General features: G+C 41.5%; 1 protein-coding gene across 2 annotated transcripts in view; it reads left to right on the top strand.

The window, feature by feature from the left end:
• Nucleotides 1-340: 340 nt before the first annotated feature.
• Nucleotides 341-19,625, top strand: part of Pdxdc1 (pyridoxal dependent decarboxylase domain containing 1) — a 57,063-nt gene continuing 37,778 nt past the window's right edge. The window contains exons 1-5 of one of the 2 annotated variants that reach the window (XM_050125816.1): nucleotides 341-483; nucleotides 13,771-13,844; nucleotides 14,314-14,376; nucleotides 16,731-16,811; nucleotides 18,890-19,036. In XM_050125816.1, the coding sequence (XP_049981773.1) occupies nucleotides 463-483; nucleotides 13,771-13,844; nucleotides 14,314-14,376; nucleotides 16,731-16,811; nucleotides 18,890-19,036 (386 nt within the window). In that variant the 5' untranslated portion in view covers nucleotides 341-462. Of the gene's footprint in view, nucleotides 484-13,770; nucleotides 13,845-14,310; nucleotides 14,377-16,730; nucleotides 16,812-18,889; nucleotides 19,037-19,625 lie in introns of both variants that reach the window. The other variant, XM_050125815.1, reaches the window with a different exon arrangement.

Raw genomic sequence — 19,625 nt, 5'->3', positions numbered from 1 at the left:
GCTGGCCTCTGGCTTCCGAGGAATATGGCCTATTCCATTCCTGACGGGTGTTGACAGCGGAGAACTTGGAAGCCTGACTCTGGAATACTGGTGAGTTCCTACTATTTTACCTGGTGGATGACGCATTGTGATTATTATAGTCCTGCCTCTATGGAGACAGGCTTCTGGAAAAGTTGATTTCGGGTCCCCATCGTCTAGGTTCCCCCCACCTGGCAGCGTTAGGACCGGCCGGCGTGACGCCGAGTACGGAAGCCTGAGAGGCCCCGCCCAGCCCGACGGGTCCCGCCCCGCCTTCAGCCGCAGGGTCCAGGCCGGCCGCGCCGCGGGGCAGCTCCTCCTCCTCTCCGCCCCGCCGGCTGCGGGCGCGGGGGACGTCAGCGCTGCCAGCGTGGAAACCGCCGCGGGCCGCGGGAGACGGAAGTAGTGCTCGGCGCCGCGGGCACATCCCCGGACGCCTCAGCCATGGACACGTCCCTGGAGAAGGTCGGTACGGAGGGATCGGGCGGCCCTGCGGCCCCGGGTCTCCGCCTCTCGGGCGACTGTTCCCGGTGGGAAAGGGGTCGGGGCTGAAGAGCCTCTCCGGAGGAGGCGTCCAGCCCGGGCCTGGCCACGTCACAGGCGGAGTGGCTGAGGGAGGTGGGCCCGGCGATGTCGGAACCGGCCTTGGCTTCGCCGAGGCTCGGCTTGGGGCTGGGCCTGGTGTGGGCCCCAGACGCGCACAGGAAGAAACCATAGTTGCCACGGAGCCCACTGCAAAGCCACAGTGCCTTCCAAGTTAGGAGACAAATTGTGAACTTTGGCGGGAGTAGGAATCACCCGGGGACCTCGGTAAAATTACGGATTTGCAGCCTCTGATCTGAAGCTGTGGTGGGCGGGGACTCTGTTGAGTTTAACAAGTTCCCCACGTGATTCCGATGCTGTAGCCTGCGAATCCCGGGCTAGAACCCCTAGAATCCAAAAAGGGTAGGTAGTCCGTAAATGGTGATCTTATTTGGGGTAGGGGCCGTCCCAGCTGGTCTTCCAGTGTCTTGGGTTCCTCTTTCTGAGAGGCCTTCAGGTCAGCCTCAAGCCCTCAGGAACCTGCATCTTACTCTGTTTTCCCCTTGGGGCAACAGCCACTTGATGGACCTGGCTGACTGCTCTGGCGTGTTGAATGGATTCTAATTGTTCCCACCGTAGGTAGGGCAATTGAGAACAGATGCTTGGGTTTCTTCATGGACCCTGTTTTCAGGGCCAAGCATTCTGTCCTCGCAGTCTTTTCTCTCTGACCCTTCTTGAAATTCTGCACATCCGACGTGATGTAAACCTAGTTTCTTCTCCTCCCCCTCTTCTCCCTTCCCCTCCTCCACCACCACTACCACCACAACCACCCTCCTTCTCACTCTCTGTCCGTCCCTCTCTGTATTTCTCTCCCTTCCCCGTCCCCCACTCTCCAGTCTTGTGAAGTAACCCTGGCTAGTCTGTAACTCACTATAATAGTCTAGGCTGACCTCAAACTTAAAGTGAGTCTCCTGCCTCTGCCTTCCTAACTACTGGGATTACAGAGTGTGCCATCATGTCTAACTTGGAATTCCTTTTTCAAAGAAGCAGCTGTTGTGGTTGTGTTCACTTGTCACTGGAGAGTTGAAGGCAGTAATTGTAGAAATTGAGCCAGATGCCTTCATGTGCACACAGTGGCATATTTTGCTCCTTAGCTATTTAGCATAAATTGGGTGGAAAGCAATCATGGAAGAAGATACCTTTTTTTCCTTGGTTCTTCTGATTAGCATCGTGTCTACTTTTTGGTACCATGAGTTTCATTCAAGATTGATGATTCTCAACTCTAGGTTAGGTTTTCCCCCTGGGGAACATTTGGCAATTTCTGGAGATATTTTATTTAGGGTGTCACAAGAGAGATACTACTAGGACCCACTAGGAAGAACCCAAGGATACTGTTGAATATCCTGTGTTGCACAGGGCAGTTCACATAGCAGAGGATATCAGCTATGCAGAAGCTGAGAATGATTGTTATCACATGTGTAACTCCAGGAGCTGAATAGAAAGTGATGCTGACATGTCCTTTCTGTGTTTCTCATTTCTTAAGAAGGCTTATGTCATTCCATTAGAAACTGGAAAGAACCGAGATGACCTTTCCTCGGAGGATATCTGTAAACTAAACAATGGGTAGGACTCTACTGTGGGTGGTAAATTTCTGTCAGGCATGTACGTGGTGCACAGACAAACATGCAGGCAGAACACCCATAACATAAAATAAATCTGAGAAAAAATTTAAGTAGGTAGGTATGTTCTACCACCTTATGTTCAACATGTAGGAAACAGGGTTTTGGAGCTGGAGAGATGACTTAGTGGTTAGATGTGTTTACTACTTCTTCAGAGAATCCAAGATGGCTCTTGATCATCTATCTGTAACTACAAGCTTCCAGGCATCTGACACTTCTCTGACTTCAGAAAGTACTTGCACAAACATGGCATGCATACACACACATACACATAAATAAAAAAGAAAAAATTGAAAAACAGAAAGAAACAAGGTCCTGGAGTTTAGTTTTAATAATTTGTTAATGTACAAGTCAGTGCTAGCACAGGAAGTATGACGGACCATATTCAGTTATTCACCACATCCACTTTTCAGTAATATCTTGCAACCTTTTCATGTTGAATGAAAAATGTCATTCTTCCCGGATATTCTGTTTAGACAAGGTGTGCTGCAGTTTGTTTTAACTCCACCCTTGAGCAAACTCAGGACAGAGTTTCTCAAGCTCCTCAACTGCTGGTATTTGTGTCAACTGAGTCTTAGGTGTGGGAGGTTCATTGCAATGCATCATGTTTAACAGAATTCCTGACCCCCATCCACTCAATTCCAGCAGTACACTCCTAGCTGTGACAATTAAAAATGGCTGCAGATGGGGTGGGCAGAATTGCCTCTGGTTGGGAATCATTAGTTGACAACCCAGAGCTACCGTTCAGTTAGGAAGCCACTTAAATCTAGATATACTGAAGTCAAGCAGAATTAACAATTTCCTTAGTGCATTAACCACATTGCTAACCATATGCTTAGTGCTTTACAGCCACCTATGGCTTTGACTACTATCCATGGCAGCACAGGGCTAGACCATTTCAATTACCAATGCAGTAGAACTGGGTTGTTTAATTAACTTGTTAGAGCTACTTATCTCTGTTTTTTTTTTTTTTTTTTTTTTTTTTTTTTAACCTAAGACCACTGTCATTTGTGTGTTTTGTTTGTCTTTGAGACAGGATACCGTGTAGCCAAGGATTACCCTGAACTCATGATCTATCTTCACCTCCTGAGTGCTGGGGTTACAAACTTGTGCCATCACACCCAGCTTTGTGTAGTCCCAGGGACTAGTGGGTACTAGGTAGCACTCTGTCTGAGCTGTGTCACTGGCCCTCATTTTCTGTTCTTGTCCTTATCCTAAACTAAATATTTCTTGTTTGAGTCTGATTTTGGAAAAAGAAAAGTTATTATCTTACTGTTAAAAGTGTATAAAGAGGAACAAGAGCAGTGTGAATAGACCCTCCTGATCGCTGTTGGTAAGGGTGACCAGAACTTTTATGTCTGCATGAGAAAAGGGCTGGAGAGAGGTGGTCATAGTGGTCTAAGAGTGACTACTGCTGCCTTTTTGAAGATGTGGATTTGGCTCCCAGCACTCATGTAATGTGGCTCACAATGCCTGTAACTTCAGTTCCAGGGGATCTGACTGACACCCTCTGGCTTTCAAAGGTACCAATATGCGTGTAGTATTCTTAAACTTATGCAGCCTCACACATATACACATAAATAAAAAAACCTTCAAAAATTAAAAAAGATTGTATGTTCATTGGAGTTTTGCCTGCATGCAAAATGTGAGGCTATCAGAAGCCTTAGAACTGGAGTTACAGACAGGTGTGAGCTGCCATGTGGGTGCTGGGAATTGAACCCAGGTCCTTTGGAATAGCAACCAGTGCTCTTAACCACTTACATTTTTTTAAAAGCATGAGAAAAGAATTCCAGTGAGGCAATTTTAAAAATGATTGGTTTCTGTGTGTGCTGTGACAGAGCCCACTCTTTCACAGAATGTAGACAATGATGGGCCGACATTTTAGCTCTCATTCAAAGTGAGGGTTTTGCATATAGGTGCCTGGGAGTTATGGGAGTAAATGATTGCTCATTGCTGGGTATCAGAGGAAAGGGATGGGATTTTCTGTTTTAGAGTTCTGCTCCTAAAATTGTATGTCTTGACTGGGCATGGTGGTGCACGCCTTTAACCCCAGCACTCAGATGGCAGAGGGAGGTGGATCTCTGTGAACTTGAGGCTGGCCTGGTCTACAGAGTGAGTTTCAGGATTGCCCTAGCCACATAGGATCTGTCTCACACAAAGAATCATGTGTGTGGCCTTGGTGATTTCGGTTTATTCTGGATGGCGGAGGTGTTGGTGGCAAAGCTTTTGGTACTCTCCTCCTACTCCCAGTCCTGATGTCATAGTTAGAATTGTGAATTACATTGTAGCCTAGGTTGAACGTTGTGTGTTTTCACTTAAAGCAGAAATCTGTTTTGATCTCTACGTTCTTATTAGTTAAAGGTCAGAATCCAGTGCTGAGTGCTGGAGACGAGAGATGAATAAGATGTGGTCCCTGTAGGGGTTATGGTAGAAAGGACAACATCTTTACTTCGTTTTGCTTTATTTTTGAGATAAGATCTTGCAATATAGTACAGGTGGGCTTCAAACTTACTTTTTTCAGCCTCTCATTTGCTGGTGTTACAAGAATGAACACCAGAATAGGTTACTAGGTGCACATGTTTAAATAAGTCATTGTGTAAGAAGGAGGAGTAAAAGTAGTATAAAAATGAAAAGAAATGAAATGGATGGCCAGTCAGGAGTTTTGAAGAAGAGGGTTTTTGGGGTATTTTTAAAATTGTTTTTGCGTGGGCTTATTATTATTATTATTATTACTGTGTGTGTGATGTGTGAGAGAGAGTAGGAGCAGGTGTGCCGGTATGATTGATTATAGAGGAACAAGAACTTAGAAATAAAGCTTTCCTGCTGTGTGGTATCTGTGCACTATTTGGAAGGTAGTATTCATGACATAATGTCTAAGTGATGGATTTTAGAATCTGGTTCATGGGGGTGAGGGTCTGTGTGTCTGTGTTTTAATTTAGAGTTGGATTTCTCAATTTCTGTGTATCTCCATGGTGATTTGGATGCTCTATTAGTTACTTTTCTGTTGCTGTGATAAAATGCCATGACCAGGTTTTCTTTGGGCTTATAGTTCCAGAAGGTTAGGACCCATAATGGTAACTGCAGTCAGAGCAGCTGGAGCTGGAAAAGTGAGTCCACATCTTGGACCACAAACAGGAAATAGAGTCAAATAGGGATGGCAGGAGACTTTAAAGTCTCAGATCTTGTCCCCAGCACATACTTTCTCCAGCAAAGAGTTCACCTAATGAACTTTCCAGTAGGGCTTTCAGCTGGGCACCAAATAGTCCAATGCCCTAGACTATGGGGGCATGTCATTCAAACCACCACTGATGCCTTTCTTGTTCCTCTACTAGATGTTTGTGTGTGACCCATGTTTGATGTCTCATGTGTTTAATATTGTTGTCTCTTTAGCTATACAGATTTTTGTCACTCTTTTGCATGTTTTTCAATTTTATATTCTTTGCAAGGTTAAATACTAATAGTTACATCTTGTCAACAACTGTATATCCCTTTGAAATGGGAGATTTTGATGTTTTATGGATGAATAATTATAGTATGTTTTCATGTCCTCACAGACACACTCAGACAGAGAAAGAGATGTCTTTTCATTTTTTAAAATTTCTAGTGAGGATTGCTTGGCATGCCTGGGCAGGTCTGAGAACGGCTTATGAGACTTGACCTCAGTTTCCACAGTGTGGGTTCTGAGGCTCAAACTTGGGCCATCCAGCATGCAGCAGGCACCTTTACCATTCAGCCATCTCGATAATTCTGTTTGTTATTGAGGCAAAGTTTCATAAAGCTCAGCAGAGATTGGCCTTGAACTCCTCCTAAACTTCTTGCATCAGCCTTCTAAGACCCTGGCTTTTATTTTACTTTTTAAAAGTAAGCATACACAGAGGCTGAAGAAATGGTTCAACAGTTAATTAAGAGCACTTGCTGTTCTTGCAGAGAACATGGATTCCATTTCCAGCACCCACATGTCAGCTCTCGGCTGCCTGTAACTCCTATTTCGAAGAGGTTCCAACACCTTCTTCTGGCTTCCATGGGCACCTGCATTCACAAGGTACACATACAGAATGCAGGCACAGACATACATACTTGAAATCAATCATAAACAGCACTTGGTTTCATTGTGACATTTTCATATATATATATATCATTATACTTTGTTCTAACTTTTTCCCCTTACCCACTTATCCTCCCCTGTGCTCCCTGCCCCTCACTCACTGGGTGCGCCCCTTCTTTCCACATTCATGTTGCATGTAGATCTCAGGTGTTTAAACAAATTATTTTACTCGAGTTTATTTTTAAGCTATTTGTGTAATATGCATAGGTGAACACTCATGCCACACAATAGTGTGCATATGGAGGTCAGAGGACAATTTTGTGGAGTTGATTCTGTCCTTCCACCTCAGACCTCAGGCTTACATCATCTTGTGGCAAACACTTATCTACTGAACCATCTCACAGGCCCTTCTCTAGAGTTTAAATAAAGAAAGATGAAGACAGGAAAGTAAATCTTTTGTAGAATTTGTGAGAACCTGCTGACATCTACACCACAGGTGTGCTGCCTTCATTTCCCTTATAGCTCATAAACCACCACCACCACCACATAAATTTCCCTACCTTTGCTAGAAGGAAAAAGGTTTAAGATCTGAAGTAAACATTTAGCTACAGGTAGAGTGCCTACATCCTGGTTTGCCTAGGACCATCCCAGTCTACACCTTTTGTCCTGGTTTAATTATTAATACTCTTAAAATGCCCCTGTTGGGTCACTTGCTACAGGCTTGGCAAATGTCTTTACCTGATGATCCATTTCCCCAACTATATTTTGTTTGTTCTTAGCTACAGAGACTTGTTCCAGTACTATAAAAACTTTTTTTCATCTAGTTGTAACATTGCAAGAATGGGAAATTTCCCTGAATGAGAGTTTCTGAGTAAAAATATGAATTAAAAAGATGATCATGAGTTAGGCATGGCGCACGCCTTTAATCCTAGCACTCAGGAGGTAGGGGCAGCAGGATCTCTGAGTTCCAGGACAGACAGGCTATGGAGAGAGAGATACCCCAAAATGATCATTAAAAGTAAACTTTAGTTATGTGGGAAATATGTATAAGGTGGTTAATTAGCATAATGATTAAGGATCATCCTACTTATTCTGTGGCAGCCCCTATGCTTAATGTTAAAGCAAAATTAAATTATAACCTTTTTCCTAAGAGTGGGCTGTTTTCTCCTTAATATCATGAAATAGTCCAATTCCATTTCCCCCTTGCTAAAGCATAGAACAGTCCCCTCCTGTATGCTAAAATAGGCATCTTTGCGCAGTTTCTGGGCTATTTGTCTTTGTTTTTTTTTTTTTTTTAGACAGAATCCCATGTGTCTCAGGCTGACCTCAAAGTCATTGTGTAGCCAAGGGTGGCCTTAAACTCTTTCTCCTACTGCCTTTACACCTGAGTGCTGAGATCATAACTATGTGCTGCTTCTCTCAATTTCTGCAGTGCTGGGGATCAGTCCATGGTCTTGAACTCATAACAGTTGAATTCTGCCTCAGCCTCTTGAGTATTGGGATTACAGACATGAACCACAACCACAACTCAATTGCATTATTTTTCTGTGTGTTTTGAGTTGGAGGTTTCATATAGACCAGGCTGATTTGAAACTCCATATGTAAACTAGGTTGGGTTTGAACACTTGGTCCTTTTCTGTCTCCCAAGGGATTATTTGCCACCATGCTTGGTTTGAATTTAGTTCTTTATTCATGTAGGCTTGTGTATGGTTCTTGTTTTGCTTTTAAACAGCCAGCAACATGTCAGAAACAACATATGAAACAGGAATAAGGAAATAGTGGCTGCTCTTGATAGAAATTTCTTCGGGCATAGTTTTAAGGGACTCAGTAAATATATAAGTCGAACATGGTATCACATGACTGTGACCCCAGCACTTGGTAGGTAGAAGATTAGAAGTTCAGGGTCACAGCCTAAAGTTGAGGGAGATGCCCAAGTCAGTAAAGTGCCTGTAAATGTAAGGACTTGTGTTTCCCTGGCACCTACATTTAAAAAAAAAAAACCAACCAGATGTGGCCACACTTATCCTAATTATAGCACTGTGGGAACAGAGACAGGCAGATCTCCAGAGCTTGCTGACCAGACAGTCTAGTCAGCTAGCTATTCTAGCCTGTTGATGAGCTCTAGGTTCATCTGAGAGATCCTTACTCAAAAGATAAAAGTGGAAGACACTTTGTATTGACTTGTAGCCTCTTGTACACTCTTGCACATAGATACCAATGTGCATACACACACCAAAGTTCATGATCCTCATCAGCTACACAATTCAAGGCCAGTCTGGGCTTTACAGGGCTGTCTCAAATTAAAAAAAAAAAAACCACAAAAACAGACAAGCGAGGGAGACATGTACCATGGTGCACATGTGAGGTCAGAGGAGGACTTAGCATTGATAATTCTTTTCCACCATGTGGATCCCTGAGCTTGAATTCAGGCTGTCACACTTGGTACCTTTACCTGCTGAGCTACCTCACTGATTATGGCTTTTCGTTAACTGTTAACTAAAAAGATTGGTTCCAATGCTATAGGAAAAAAATATTATGCTGCACTTTATAGAGAGAAAGGAGGCTGATGTCAGTGCTGAAAGGCATCTGACCTTAAGTCTTGATGGAATGAAGGAAACAGGAAGTAGCAGAAATCTGCATCCCTGCTTTTAGGCAGCTCATAATGTGGCTAGGAAGTTCATATCTGTACTGGAAAGAGCATCTGTGAAATGGTTCTCATGAAGGATGTCAGGAAGACTAGCAGCTGAATGTGAGAATGGCCCCAGTTTCAAAAGTTCTGTCCCATTATCCCCATAAATTCTATCTTTTTTTGTTCTCTTTGTCAGTGAGTCCAGACTTTCAGAAGCCCAACCTGACTTACACAGAAGGCTTTAGACTAGCCTGGGATGTATAGAGTGACCACCCCCAATCTCAAAAAAAGAGGCTGTCTTTAGAGGGGATGTGAAAGTGGTTGTAGTTGTATCCATAAAAGTTTCCTAGAAACCTTGAGTTGTGGGAGTGGGGTGATGAGGTGATTCATTGGTTAGGAACACTTAATGCTCTCAAAGACCAGAGTTTGTTTTCCAGAACCCTATCTGGCAACTCACACTGCCCATAACTCTAGCTCTAGGAAGACATGTGTGCCACACTCCTCCGGCCTCTATGGGGACCCACCCACACATGCACAGATGTGTGTGCACACAAATATAAATCATTTTTTATTTTTGTTTTTTATTTTTATTTATTTATTTATTTTTGTTTTTCGAGACAAGGTTTCTCTGTGGTTTTGGAGCCTGTCCTGGAACTAGCTCCGTAGACCAGGCTGGCTTCAAACTCACAGAGATCCGCTGCCTCTGCCTCCCAAGTGCTGGGATTAAAGGCGTGCGCCACCACCCCCGCCTATTTTTGTTTTTTAAAGAAATCTTGCCTTTAAGGGTGCTAAGGCATTCAAATCAGGCAAGTGTTTGGAGCATGGAGATGTGAATTATCAAGTAAACTGGTTATCTTTTCATTGAGCTACAAGAGGGTGGTGAAGAACAAGACTGGGAGACTTCGGAGTTAAATTCTCTTCCTACTAATAATCAGATCACTGAAACCCTTTTCAATCTAGCCTGTTTCATAGTTATGTTTAAGTTTTGGATTTTATTTAAAACATCTGTTTGAAAATATTTTTAAATTATATTTAGTCATCAAAAACAGATAACCTGGCATGGCTTAATCCCAAACACTCAGAGGTAGAAGGAAATAGATCCCTGAGTTTGAGGCCTGCCTGGTCTCTGTAGTGAATTCCAATCCAGCCACAGCTATTAATTCCTGTTTCAAGAAAGAAAAAGAAGGAAAAAGAGAGAGAAAAATTAAGCAGATATGGAAACAAGATTACTTTGTAAACCTTCTTAGAAGCTTGGAACCTTCTTGTATAATAGAGGCCAGAAAAGGGAATAAGGAACCCAGGTCTCTAACACGTCTTCAGCAAATCACATTTCCAAGACTTAATTTCTTCACCTCTAAATTGTTAAGCTAGAATCAGATATTTTCATAATATACTTTTTTTTTTTACTTTTAATGACAATTTTATGAATGAAACTTGATTTAACATCCTTTGTGTAAACCAAAGCTGATCTACCTAATAGGTACTAGAAGGCACTAAAAGCCTCAATTTTATGTGGCTCTTACCAGAGTTGTTCTTGGGAGATGGATGGTTGGTTTTTTTGTTTGTTTGGTTTTGGTTTTGGTTTTGTTTTTTCCAAGATAGAGTTTCTCAGTAGCTTGTAGACCAGACTGGTCGTGAACTCACAGACTCTGACTCTGCCTCCCAAGTGCTGGGATTAAAGGCATGCGCCACCACCGCCTGACTGATGGTTGATTTTATGTGTGTGTCTGTGTCAGTGTGAGTGAGATAGAGATACATGTTCATACATTCATTGTGCATGTGGGGGCAGAAGACAGCTTGTGAGTACAGGTGTGTGCATGTGAGGGCAGAGGACAGCTTGTGAGTACAGGTGTGTGCATGTGAGGGCAGAGGACAGCTTGTGAGTACAGGTGTGTGCATGTGGGGGCAGAGGACAGTCTCTGCCCACTTATAGATGATATGGTCGGCTAGCTGGCCTGCAAACTTCTGGGTATTCTCCTTTTTCTATCTACCAGCTTGCTATAGAAACAGGGGTATTATAGCTTCACAGCTATGTCTGACTTTATATGGGTTCTAGGAATTCAAACTTGACATTTGAATGCACATTTTCACATTTGCCATGCAAGTGTCTTATCTCGTGAGTCATCTCTGGTTTGTTTAAGACAGTGTCTCACTGTATAGCTCAAGCTATCCTCAAACTCAAGGTGATCGTCCTGTCAAAGCTTCCCTGGTTCTGGCATTGCACATAAATCTAGCCTCCTTCCCATTTGTTGTAAGGCTTACAAGAACTGTAAACTAGACTCCTAAGGTCTTATCTAAAATTTAACATTTTATGATTCTGATATTGGTAAATTGAATAGAACGTGATAGATTGAGGAGGTAATGTAGGACTACTAAATGTGATAGACAACATTGCAGACTTGCTGTGGAAAATGTGTAGGTACAGAAAGCAGTATGAAGAGAAATGCAAGTCCTTCAAGGACTACATTGACAAAGGAATTTCTGTAAATACAGAACAACTCATCGTATAGCAGTGAGACTGCAAGACTTTTATCCCTAAAAACTACTATGGAGATTAAGAAGAGAGATGTGTGGAGTTTTTATTGTTAATTACTGTATGTGTGTAGCTCAGAAGACAACTTGGGTCAGTTTTTTCCTTCATCATGTGGGTGCTAGAGATCAAACTTAGGTCATCCGCCTTGGTAGAAAGTACTTTTAACTGCTGAGCCATCTCAGAGACCCTTATGCATTTTAATTAGATAGGAATCAATAACTTGGGGCTGGAGAGATGTAGAGAGGACCTAAATTCAGTTCCCAGCACCTACATCAAGTGGCTCACAACTACCTTTAACTCCAGCTCTGGGAGATTTAATTCCTTATTCTGGACCCTGGCCACACATAATGTGTACATTCACACATAACTAAATAATAAAATAAATCTTGGCACCAGGCAGTGGTGGCGCACGCCTTTAATCCCAGTACTAGGGAGGCAGAGGCAGGCAGATCTCTGTGAGTTCAAGGCCAGCTTGGTCTACAGAGCGAGTTCTAGGACAGGACAGGTTCCAAAGCTACAGAGAAACCCTATCTTGAAAAACCAAAAAAGAAGAAAAAGAAAAATTAAATAAATAACTCTTGAACTCAGCAAGTTAAATTTATATGTTTATTTGAATATATATATACATATATATTTGTGTAACAATAAGTTAAAAAAAGAGGACTTGAATTTGAGGGGGTTAAGGAGAAGTGGGGGCATATTGGGGTTGGAGGAAGTGGCAAAGTTATGTAATTGTATTTTAATTAAAAATTTTAATTGCCACAAATGAGGCATAGTTAAAATAAATTTAATTTTTTAAGAATTAAAAATACTTTTGTTTCATTTCTCTTTGGAGGGAGTTAAATGTACACACATGATATTACCATCTAAAAGACAGGAACAGATGCCCCCTCTTTCCACTTCCATGTTCTAGAGACCACCACTTAGGCTAGCTTTTTCTAGACAGAATCATCATCTTCTGGCTTATGGGCAGATTAGTTTCCTGTGGCTGCGGGAACAAACCACAGACTTAGTAGTGATATACACGAAGTGAAGTTGAATATGGTGGTGCATGCCTGTTTCCAGGTACTGTGCGGGACTGAGGTAGGACTGGAAGTTATGATGCCAGTCTGATAGAAAGAAACCATCTTCTCAAGCAGTCAGGGGAGTGTGAGGGGAGGGGAGGAGGAGGGAGGAAACGAGGGAGACTGGTTTTGAGTTCCAGGGTTTTTGTTTGGTTGGTTTGAGGTTTTATTGTGTGTGTGTGGGGGGGGGGTGTTCGTTTGTTTTTTGAGACAAGGTTTCTCTGTGTAGCTTTGGCTGTTCTGGAACTTGCTCTGTGGACCAGGCTGGCCTTGAACTCACAAACTTGCCTCTGCCTCCTCTTGTTGGGATCAAAGGCATGTGCCACCACTGCCCAACTTGAGTTCCAGTTTTGTGGCCCTGAAGTTTGGAGCTGAACTCACAGGAGGGGGCAATTCTAATTCTAGCTTATAATGGGTGTTGATATTCTTCAGATGGTGATTATGTCCTTTTTGACTAATCTTTTTTAAAAATTAGAATATAATTTCATCATTTTCTCCCCTTACCTTTCCTCCCATGTTCCTTTCTCCATTCCCCCTGGAAATTATGGCCCCTAATCTGCAATATGGTTGTAATGTAATTATTTAGAACACAACAAGAATCATTGTTGAAGTCAAAGCAAAGATAGCAGCTCCCTTTTCTTGGTTTCCTGTGATTTCTTGCTTTCCATGTTATTATTTATTACTTGTAAGTTGAAATATATTTGCATCATTTCCCCTATACAACCTGCTCAGTCTGTTTAGTGTAATTTGTATGTTTGTGATTTCAGAGTTGACCACTTGGTAGTAGATAACCATTAGGGGCACATCCCGGGGAGAACTATTTCTTATGCTCTCAGGATTCCGTAGTTGCCTGTATGTGGGTGGGACCCTATAAAATTTAGCTATGAGATTTAGCGTGTCTGTCGCTGTTCAGGTCTTGTTTAGGAAGCCAGAGTGTTGTGATAACAGGAGTCAACTGGAGGCCGGTGGATCTTTGTGAGTTCAAGGCCAGGCTAGTTCCAGGACAGCTAGGGCTGTTACACAGAAAAACCCCCAACTTGAAAAACAAACCAAACCAAACAAACAAATCCAAGGGAAGTGCACTTGCATTTGATTTTTCTGAATGAATTATGTAACCAAGTTAGATGTGGTAGCTCATGTGGTAATTGTAGCACTGAGGAAGGAGCATTGCCATGAATTCTAGGATAGCCTAAGCTACAGAAAAAGATTTTTTTTTTAGAATAAATAAAAAGTAATAATAAAGGAATGTTAAAATTTTGCCTTTTTGGTTTATTTCTTAGATAGCAGACCCTACATTAGCTGAAATGGGAAAAAACTTGAAGGAGGTGATGCGGATGCTGGAGAACAGCCAGAGGTGAGCATGTAGGCCACGCTGGTTGTGTGTGTCCAGCCGGTTTTGAATCTGGTGGTTCTAGTTTCTTCCTGTTATAACCATTTCCATCTCTAGGATGTCAGATTCTGTTGACTTTAAAGGTACAGATACTGGGTAGAAGGTGCTTTGCAATGATAGGATTTTGAAATTTTAGGAAGGACCTTTCAGTTCTGCCACTTTAGAGTTTTGTTTAATATTTAAATACTTCTCAGTATAGATGTTGTCTGTCGCATGAGGATCATCTGACCAAGTCGTTGTGGAAGTGGTTGTTTCATGTTCTTTTCCTGAAACTCTCAAGTATCTCTGGGTTCTAGGGAGATGAAGTGAATGTGTTTAAAATCTTCATCAGTCTCTGAATGTTTTAGGTAAAGTCACATGTTCGCATGCTCATATGTTAGAAACTTGATTGGTTAAACATACAGTCAACTCTTTCTTTCCTTTAAACCAGAAGAATAGAAGAGGAAAATGGAAAGAAGCCAGTATCAGAGGACATTCCAGGGCCACTCCAAGGCAGGTAGGTGGCAATGAGGATCAATACCTTTAGTTAGGATATATGTTTTCTTAAACCAAAATTTTACTTTACCGTTCTTTTCTTACAAGTTTACTTTGAATGGGTACCAAGATAGTTTAAGTAGTTACTCAATAGGACATTAGAAAACTGGCTGGCTGGTGATAACAGTGAGCTTACTACTAGCTTCATTCTCCCTCAGAATTGGTTTTGGTCATCGCCTTGCCTTCAGTTGGTGACAGTCTTCTGGTCTCAACCTTCTGAGTACTAAATTATGGGCGTATCCCACCATACCTGGCTCCCCTTTCAGAACTATATCCCATTCATGAATTCATAGCTATAACTGGGATAGCAAACTAGTTCATTCTTGAAACCTGTAATCTTTCTTGTAGACTGAACTATATTGTGGGAGATATTTTAATTTGGTACAGTTTATGATTTTTATATACTAGTAAATGAGCCGGGCAGTGGTGTATGCCTTTAATCCCAGAAGACAGAGACAGGCAGATCTCTGAGTTCAAGGCCAGACTTGTCTACAAGTACAGCCAGGGCTACATAAGAGACCTTTGTCTCAAAAACAAAACAAGAATGAAAAACACATACTATAGTAAATGAAAGGAAAATGTCAGCTTTAATCATTGCTGGAGTGATTAATTTGTTTGCAGCTAAAGCAAATTTATCAACTCCTTGTGGTTTGAACTACTTGTGAAAAAGAAATACCTGGCTGTCATTTTCACAGGATGCTAGCAGATGATCTGCAATTAAAATCCCAGCCCAGCTTCCTTGAGGCAAACCATTTTTCTTTTATAACCAGGAAACGGCACTTAGGTCAACAGTACAACTCCCTTGAACTGTTCTTTGACCTGAATATAAATTGTACAAGATTACAAAAGAAAGCATTGAGGAAGTTATCACACCATACAGCAAATATCATGCCCAACACTCCCAGATGTCATGTTTTCGGTTGTTCCTGCTTGTAGCATGAATCCTAATGATTTGAAGTCCTCTAGAACTTTTACCACTCAGTAGGAAGTAGGCCCCATCTCCTATCCCAGGTGTGAAGGGACAAGGACTTGTTTATTTTCCTAATTACTCAAAAATTTCTCTAGACCTCCCAAGAACATCTGGAATTCTCAGACTGGCAGCACATTGAAAACACTAACAGTGGGGTCAGGAGTCAGTATTTGAAGCTAGTAAGTGCTTTACAGGCACTGTCTGATTATCTCTTTCCATTCTATAACTCTTGGGCTCAGCCACTTTGGACCTCCCGCTCAAGGTCCCACGGACAACAGCCAAGTGAGCCTCATCTTCCCCACCCTCCCCCCACCTCTGCAGTGTTAAAGGATTTCAGGTTAGCACCTTGGGTGAGATGAGTGTAGAGCATTGTTTTGATGGCACTTCTTTTACTTTTTGCTACTATTTTTGTGGTCTTTGGGATTGAACCTAGAGTTCATACATGCTAGGCAAGCTCTTTACCACTCCCCACTATATATCCCTCCAAAGCTGGGTGCTTTTTTTTTTTTTAGGAGAAAATTTATATCAGTACTATTCTTATTAATATTTTTACATTTTATACACCATAAATTGCCTGCCAATTCATACTGTTGTAGTCATTGACATTTTTATCCTGTTTCCATCTCATATACTGAGCACGTCTTGTCTATTAGACTTTATTATACTCTATTCAGACTCTAAGCAGATCTCAAATTTTCCAACTTGAATAAGAGTTGGAAATAAATGATTACATGTTTAAGGCTGTTGATTCAAATGGACCAGACTCCAGAGTCTTGTCAATAGAGAATTCTTGTTTGTTTTATGGCCTTCTAGCATTTTACAAAGACTGGCTCTTTTTCCAATTTTTTCCTAGACAGGGTTTCTCTGTAGCTTTGGAGCCTGACCTTGAACTAGCTCTTTTAGGCGAGGCTGTCCTTGAACTCAGAGACGGACGCCCCCCCCCCCTTGGCAACCCAAGTGCTGGGATTAAAGGTGTGAGCCACCACCACCCTGCTTACAAAGACTGGCTCTTATACTTATTAAATAAATAGTCTCTGCTTTTCAAGAATGAAATGATCCATTATAGAAATATAGCTAGAGCAAGACTGGAAATACTTTCAAAAATAAAACTTAAAATTTGGTCAAAGAATAGGTAAAGTTATAATATTTAAGTGTTGTTGAAAATATATAAACTGCTCTTAATATTCTTTGTCTTGTAGCTAGCTACCAAATGTTTAAAAAGGAAAAAAACAAAACAAAACAAAAAAACAGCTTCAAGTTAGTTTGAATGAGGGAAATGGTTGGGAGACGAGGGGAGGAGCATGCATATGCGTTCTTTTCACCCACCTAACTCTTTTGTTCTGCAGTGGACAAGATATGGTAAGCATCCTCCAGTTAGTTCAGAATCTGATGCACGGAGATGAAGACGAGGAGCCCCAGAGCACCCGGTAATGCTGGAGTGTTGGCAGTTTATCTTTGAAAGTTTGTTCTTAGCTAAATGGTGGTGGCACTTGGGAAGCGTGGCAAGCAGATCTCTGAGTTAGAGGCCAGCCTGGGCTACAGAGCAAGTTACAGGAAAGCCAGGGCTACACAGAGAAACACTGTCTGAGGGAAAAAAAAATCTGTTCTTGATTCTGTTCTCATGAGTGGCTCAAGAAAGAAATTTCATTGAGTAATAATTTCACTAAGAGTTATATTGAGCCTGGTTGGTGATGGTGCATGCCTTCAATCTCAGTACTCTGAATTCAAGGCCAGCCTGGTCTATAGAGCGAGTGCCAGGACAAGCTCCAAAGCTACAGAGAAACCCTGTCTCGAAAAAACAAAAACAAAACAAACAACAACAAAAAGAGTAGAGCCTGACATTTTTATGATGTTAGGTACTAGAAAGACATGGCACTTCCATGTGCTTTTTCCATTTCTTCTTTAACCTGCTAAGAATTACTACAGTTAAATTGATTAGCCTTCTTCAATTTTTTTGTGTGCTATCAGTAATAGTTTAAAAGGCAGAAGATAAACTAGGCATGGTGGTATACACCTGTAATCCTAGCATTCTGGAGGCAAAAGCAAGGGGGTCACAAGTTTGAAGGCACCGTAGGACTGCATAGCAAGACCAAAAACATAGCACAATACAACTGAGAAGATAAGAAAGGGTATACAAAAATAGTTTTCTATGGTAGCATGTATGTGCCCTGAGTTCAATTCCCAGTACTGAAACACACACACAGGTTTTTCTACGTAGTTCTCTTTTGTGGCTACAGACCAGTTTATTTTTCTTCCACAGGTATTTTATGTGTTTGTGTATACAACCACACCCCATCCAGTACTTAAATACTATCTAAGTGTCCTGATTGTTTTTTCACTTAGGACTTGGTTCATCGCATATCATACAAGGGGCTTTACTTTGCTAAGAGCAATTTTATTTTACTTTGAATAGATAAATAGAAATTTATAAATGGAATTTTGCCTCGTTTTACTGATAAAAACAGTGCAGCCATAACTTTAAGCATATGTCATTTCTTGCATTGGCCATGTGTTTGGGGATGCAGGTCAGATAATGCATGCATCTTTTTTTTAATTTCGTAGAGCCCAGTGCTCCTAGGAGATAAGCCAGTCCAGAGGCTGACCAGCAGTGTGTGATTGCTGCAATGGTGCTAACAGACTTAAGGGTCTTTGATAAGTGAGTGAGAAATATAAGGTTAGGTATTTCAGCATATTTTTCTTATGAACTAGATTATGTCTTTTTGTATGTTTTAAGACTTATTTGATACTTATTTGTAGCTCAGTGGTAGAACACTTGCTTCGCATGGGCAAGGTCTCAAGTTCAAGTCTCAGAACCTTTTTTAAAAATTGTTTAAAAAAAGCAGACTTTTTTAAGACTTAAAAAAATTATGTATATGTGTCTGTGTGAGTGTTTGCTACGTATGTGTGGCCGTCCATGTAGGCCAGCACCCCACACTGAGCTGTAGTGTCTTCCTCTGCAGCTCACCATCATCGTTATTTTTGGTGTATGTGTATGGATGTTTTGCCTGCCTGTATATCTGTGCACCACTTGTGTGCCTGATGCCTTTAGAGACTAGAAGAGTATGTTGAATCCCTTGGGATAGAGTGCTGGAAACAGAACTTAGGTCCTGTAGCTACTGCTCTTATACTTCAGAGCCATCTTTCCCACCCTCTTCCATAGTTCTTAAGGCTGATATTTAACTATATTTTAACAGAATTTAAGAACAGTTTGCATTGTCAGTAAAGAGAAGGATATTTATCTTTCAGAAATCAATTTTCAAAGTATTTTTCTTTTCAAATTTTCATCACCTCATACACATTTTTTTTTTTTTTTTTTTTTTTTTTGGTTTTTCGAGACGGGGTTTCTCTGTGACCTCATACACATTTTTTTTTCTGAATTTCTCTATAGGATATGAAGTGAATTGAAAGTCTGCCAAATTTCTGTGAAATACTGTTTAAATTTTATTTCCTTTTCTATGCTTTGGTGATAATCAGTTCTTAATACTCCAATGACTTTGATTAACAGAATCCAGAATATTGGAGAACAAGGTCACATGGCTTTGTTGGGTCATAGTCTGGGTGCTTATATTTCAACTCTGGACAAAGAGAAGCTGAGAAAACTTACAACCAGGATACTTTCAGACACTACCTTATGGCTACGCCGGATTTTCAGGTAAAGGTGTTATGAGCTAGATTTTGTTGCAGTTGTTTTTAAGGATTCATTTATTTACTGGGAAAGGCATTATGAGGGAGATGTGTTTGTTTGTTTAATTTTGGGTTTACTTGTTTGTTTGTGACGGGATATCTATGTAGCCTGGCTGTCCTGAAACCTGATGTGTAGACCAGTCTGCTTCAAACTCCTGGAGATCTGCCTACCTCTTCCTCCCAGTTGCCACAACACCTTGCTCTACTTTTTTTTTTCTAACATGTATGTGTATTTTGACTGCATGTGTGAATATGCACCACATATGTACAGTGTCCAAGGAGGCTAAAACAGGACATCCAATCCCCTGAAAATCCAGATAGTTCTGAGCAGCCATGCGGGTGCTCTTCAGTCAGCCTTACAAGTTTTTAATTCCTGATAAGGGTGAGTCAGAATCAGACATGGATTGTGAGCAGTGTTTCCATGGTGCTTCATATGGATTTGACTCTTTGTTTAACCTCTTCATACCTAGGTTTTGCCTTCTTCTTTTTTTTGGTTTTTCAAGACAAGGTTTCTCTATAGCTTTGGAGCCTGTCCTGGAACTAGCTCTTGTAGACCA

The sequence above is a fragment of the Alexandromys fortis genome, unplaced genomic scaffold (assembly GCF_014885135.2).
Source record: "Alexandromys fortis isolate MF-2015 unplaced genomic scaffold, M_Fortis_MF-2015_v1.1 scaffold_238, whole genome shotgun sequence".
NCBI classification, from domain to species: domain Eukaryota; kingdom Metazoa; phylum Chordata; class Mammalia; order Rodentia; family Cricetidae; genus Alexandromys; species Alexandromys fortis.
This window is presented reverse-complemented; position numbering and strand designations above follow the sequence as displayed.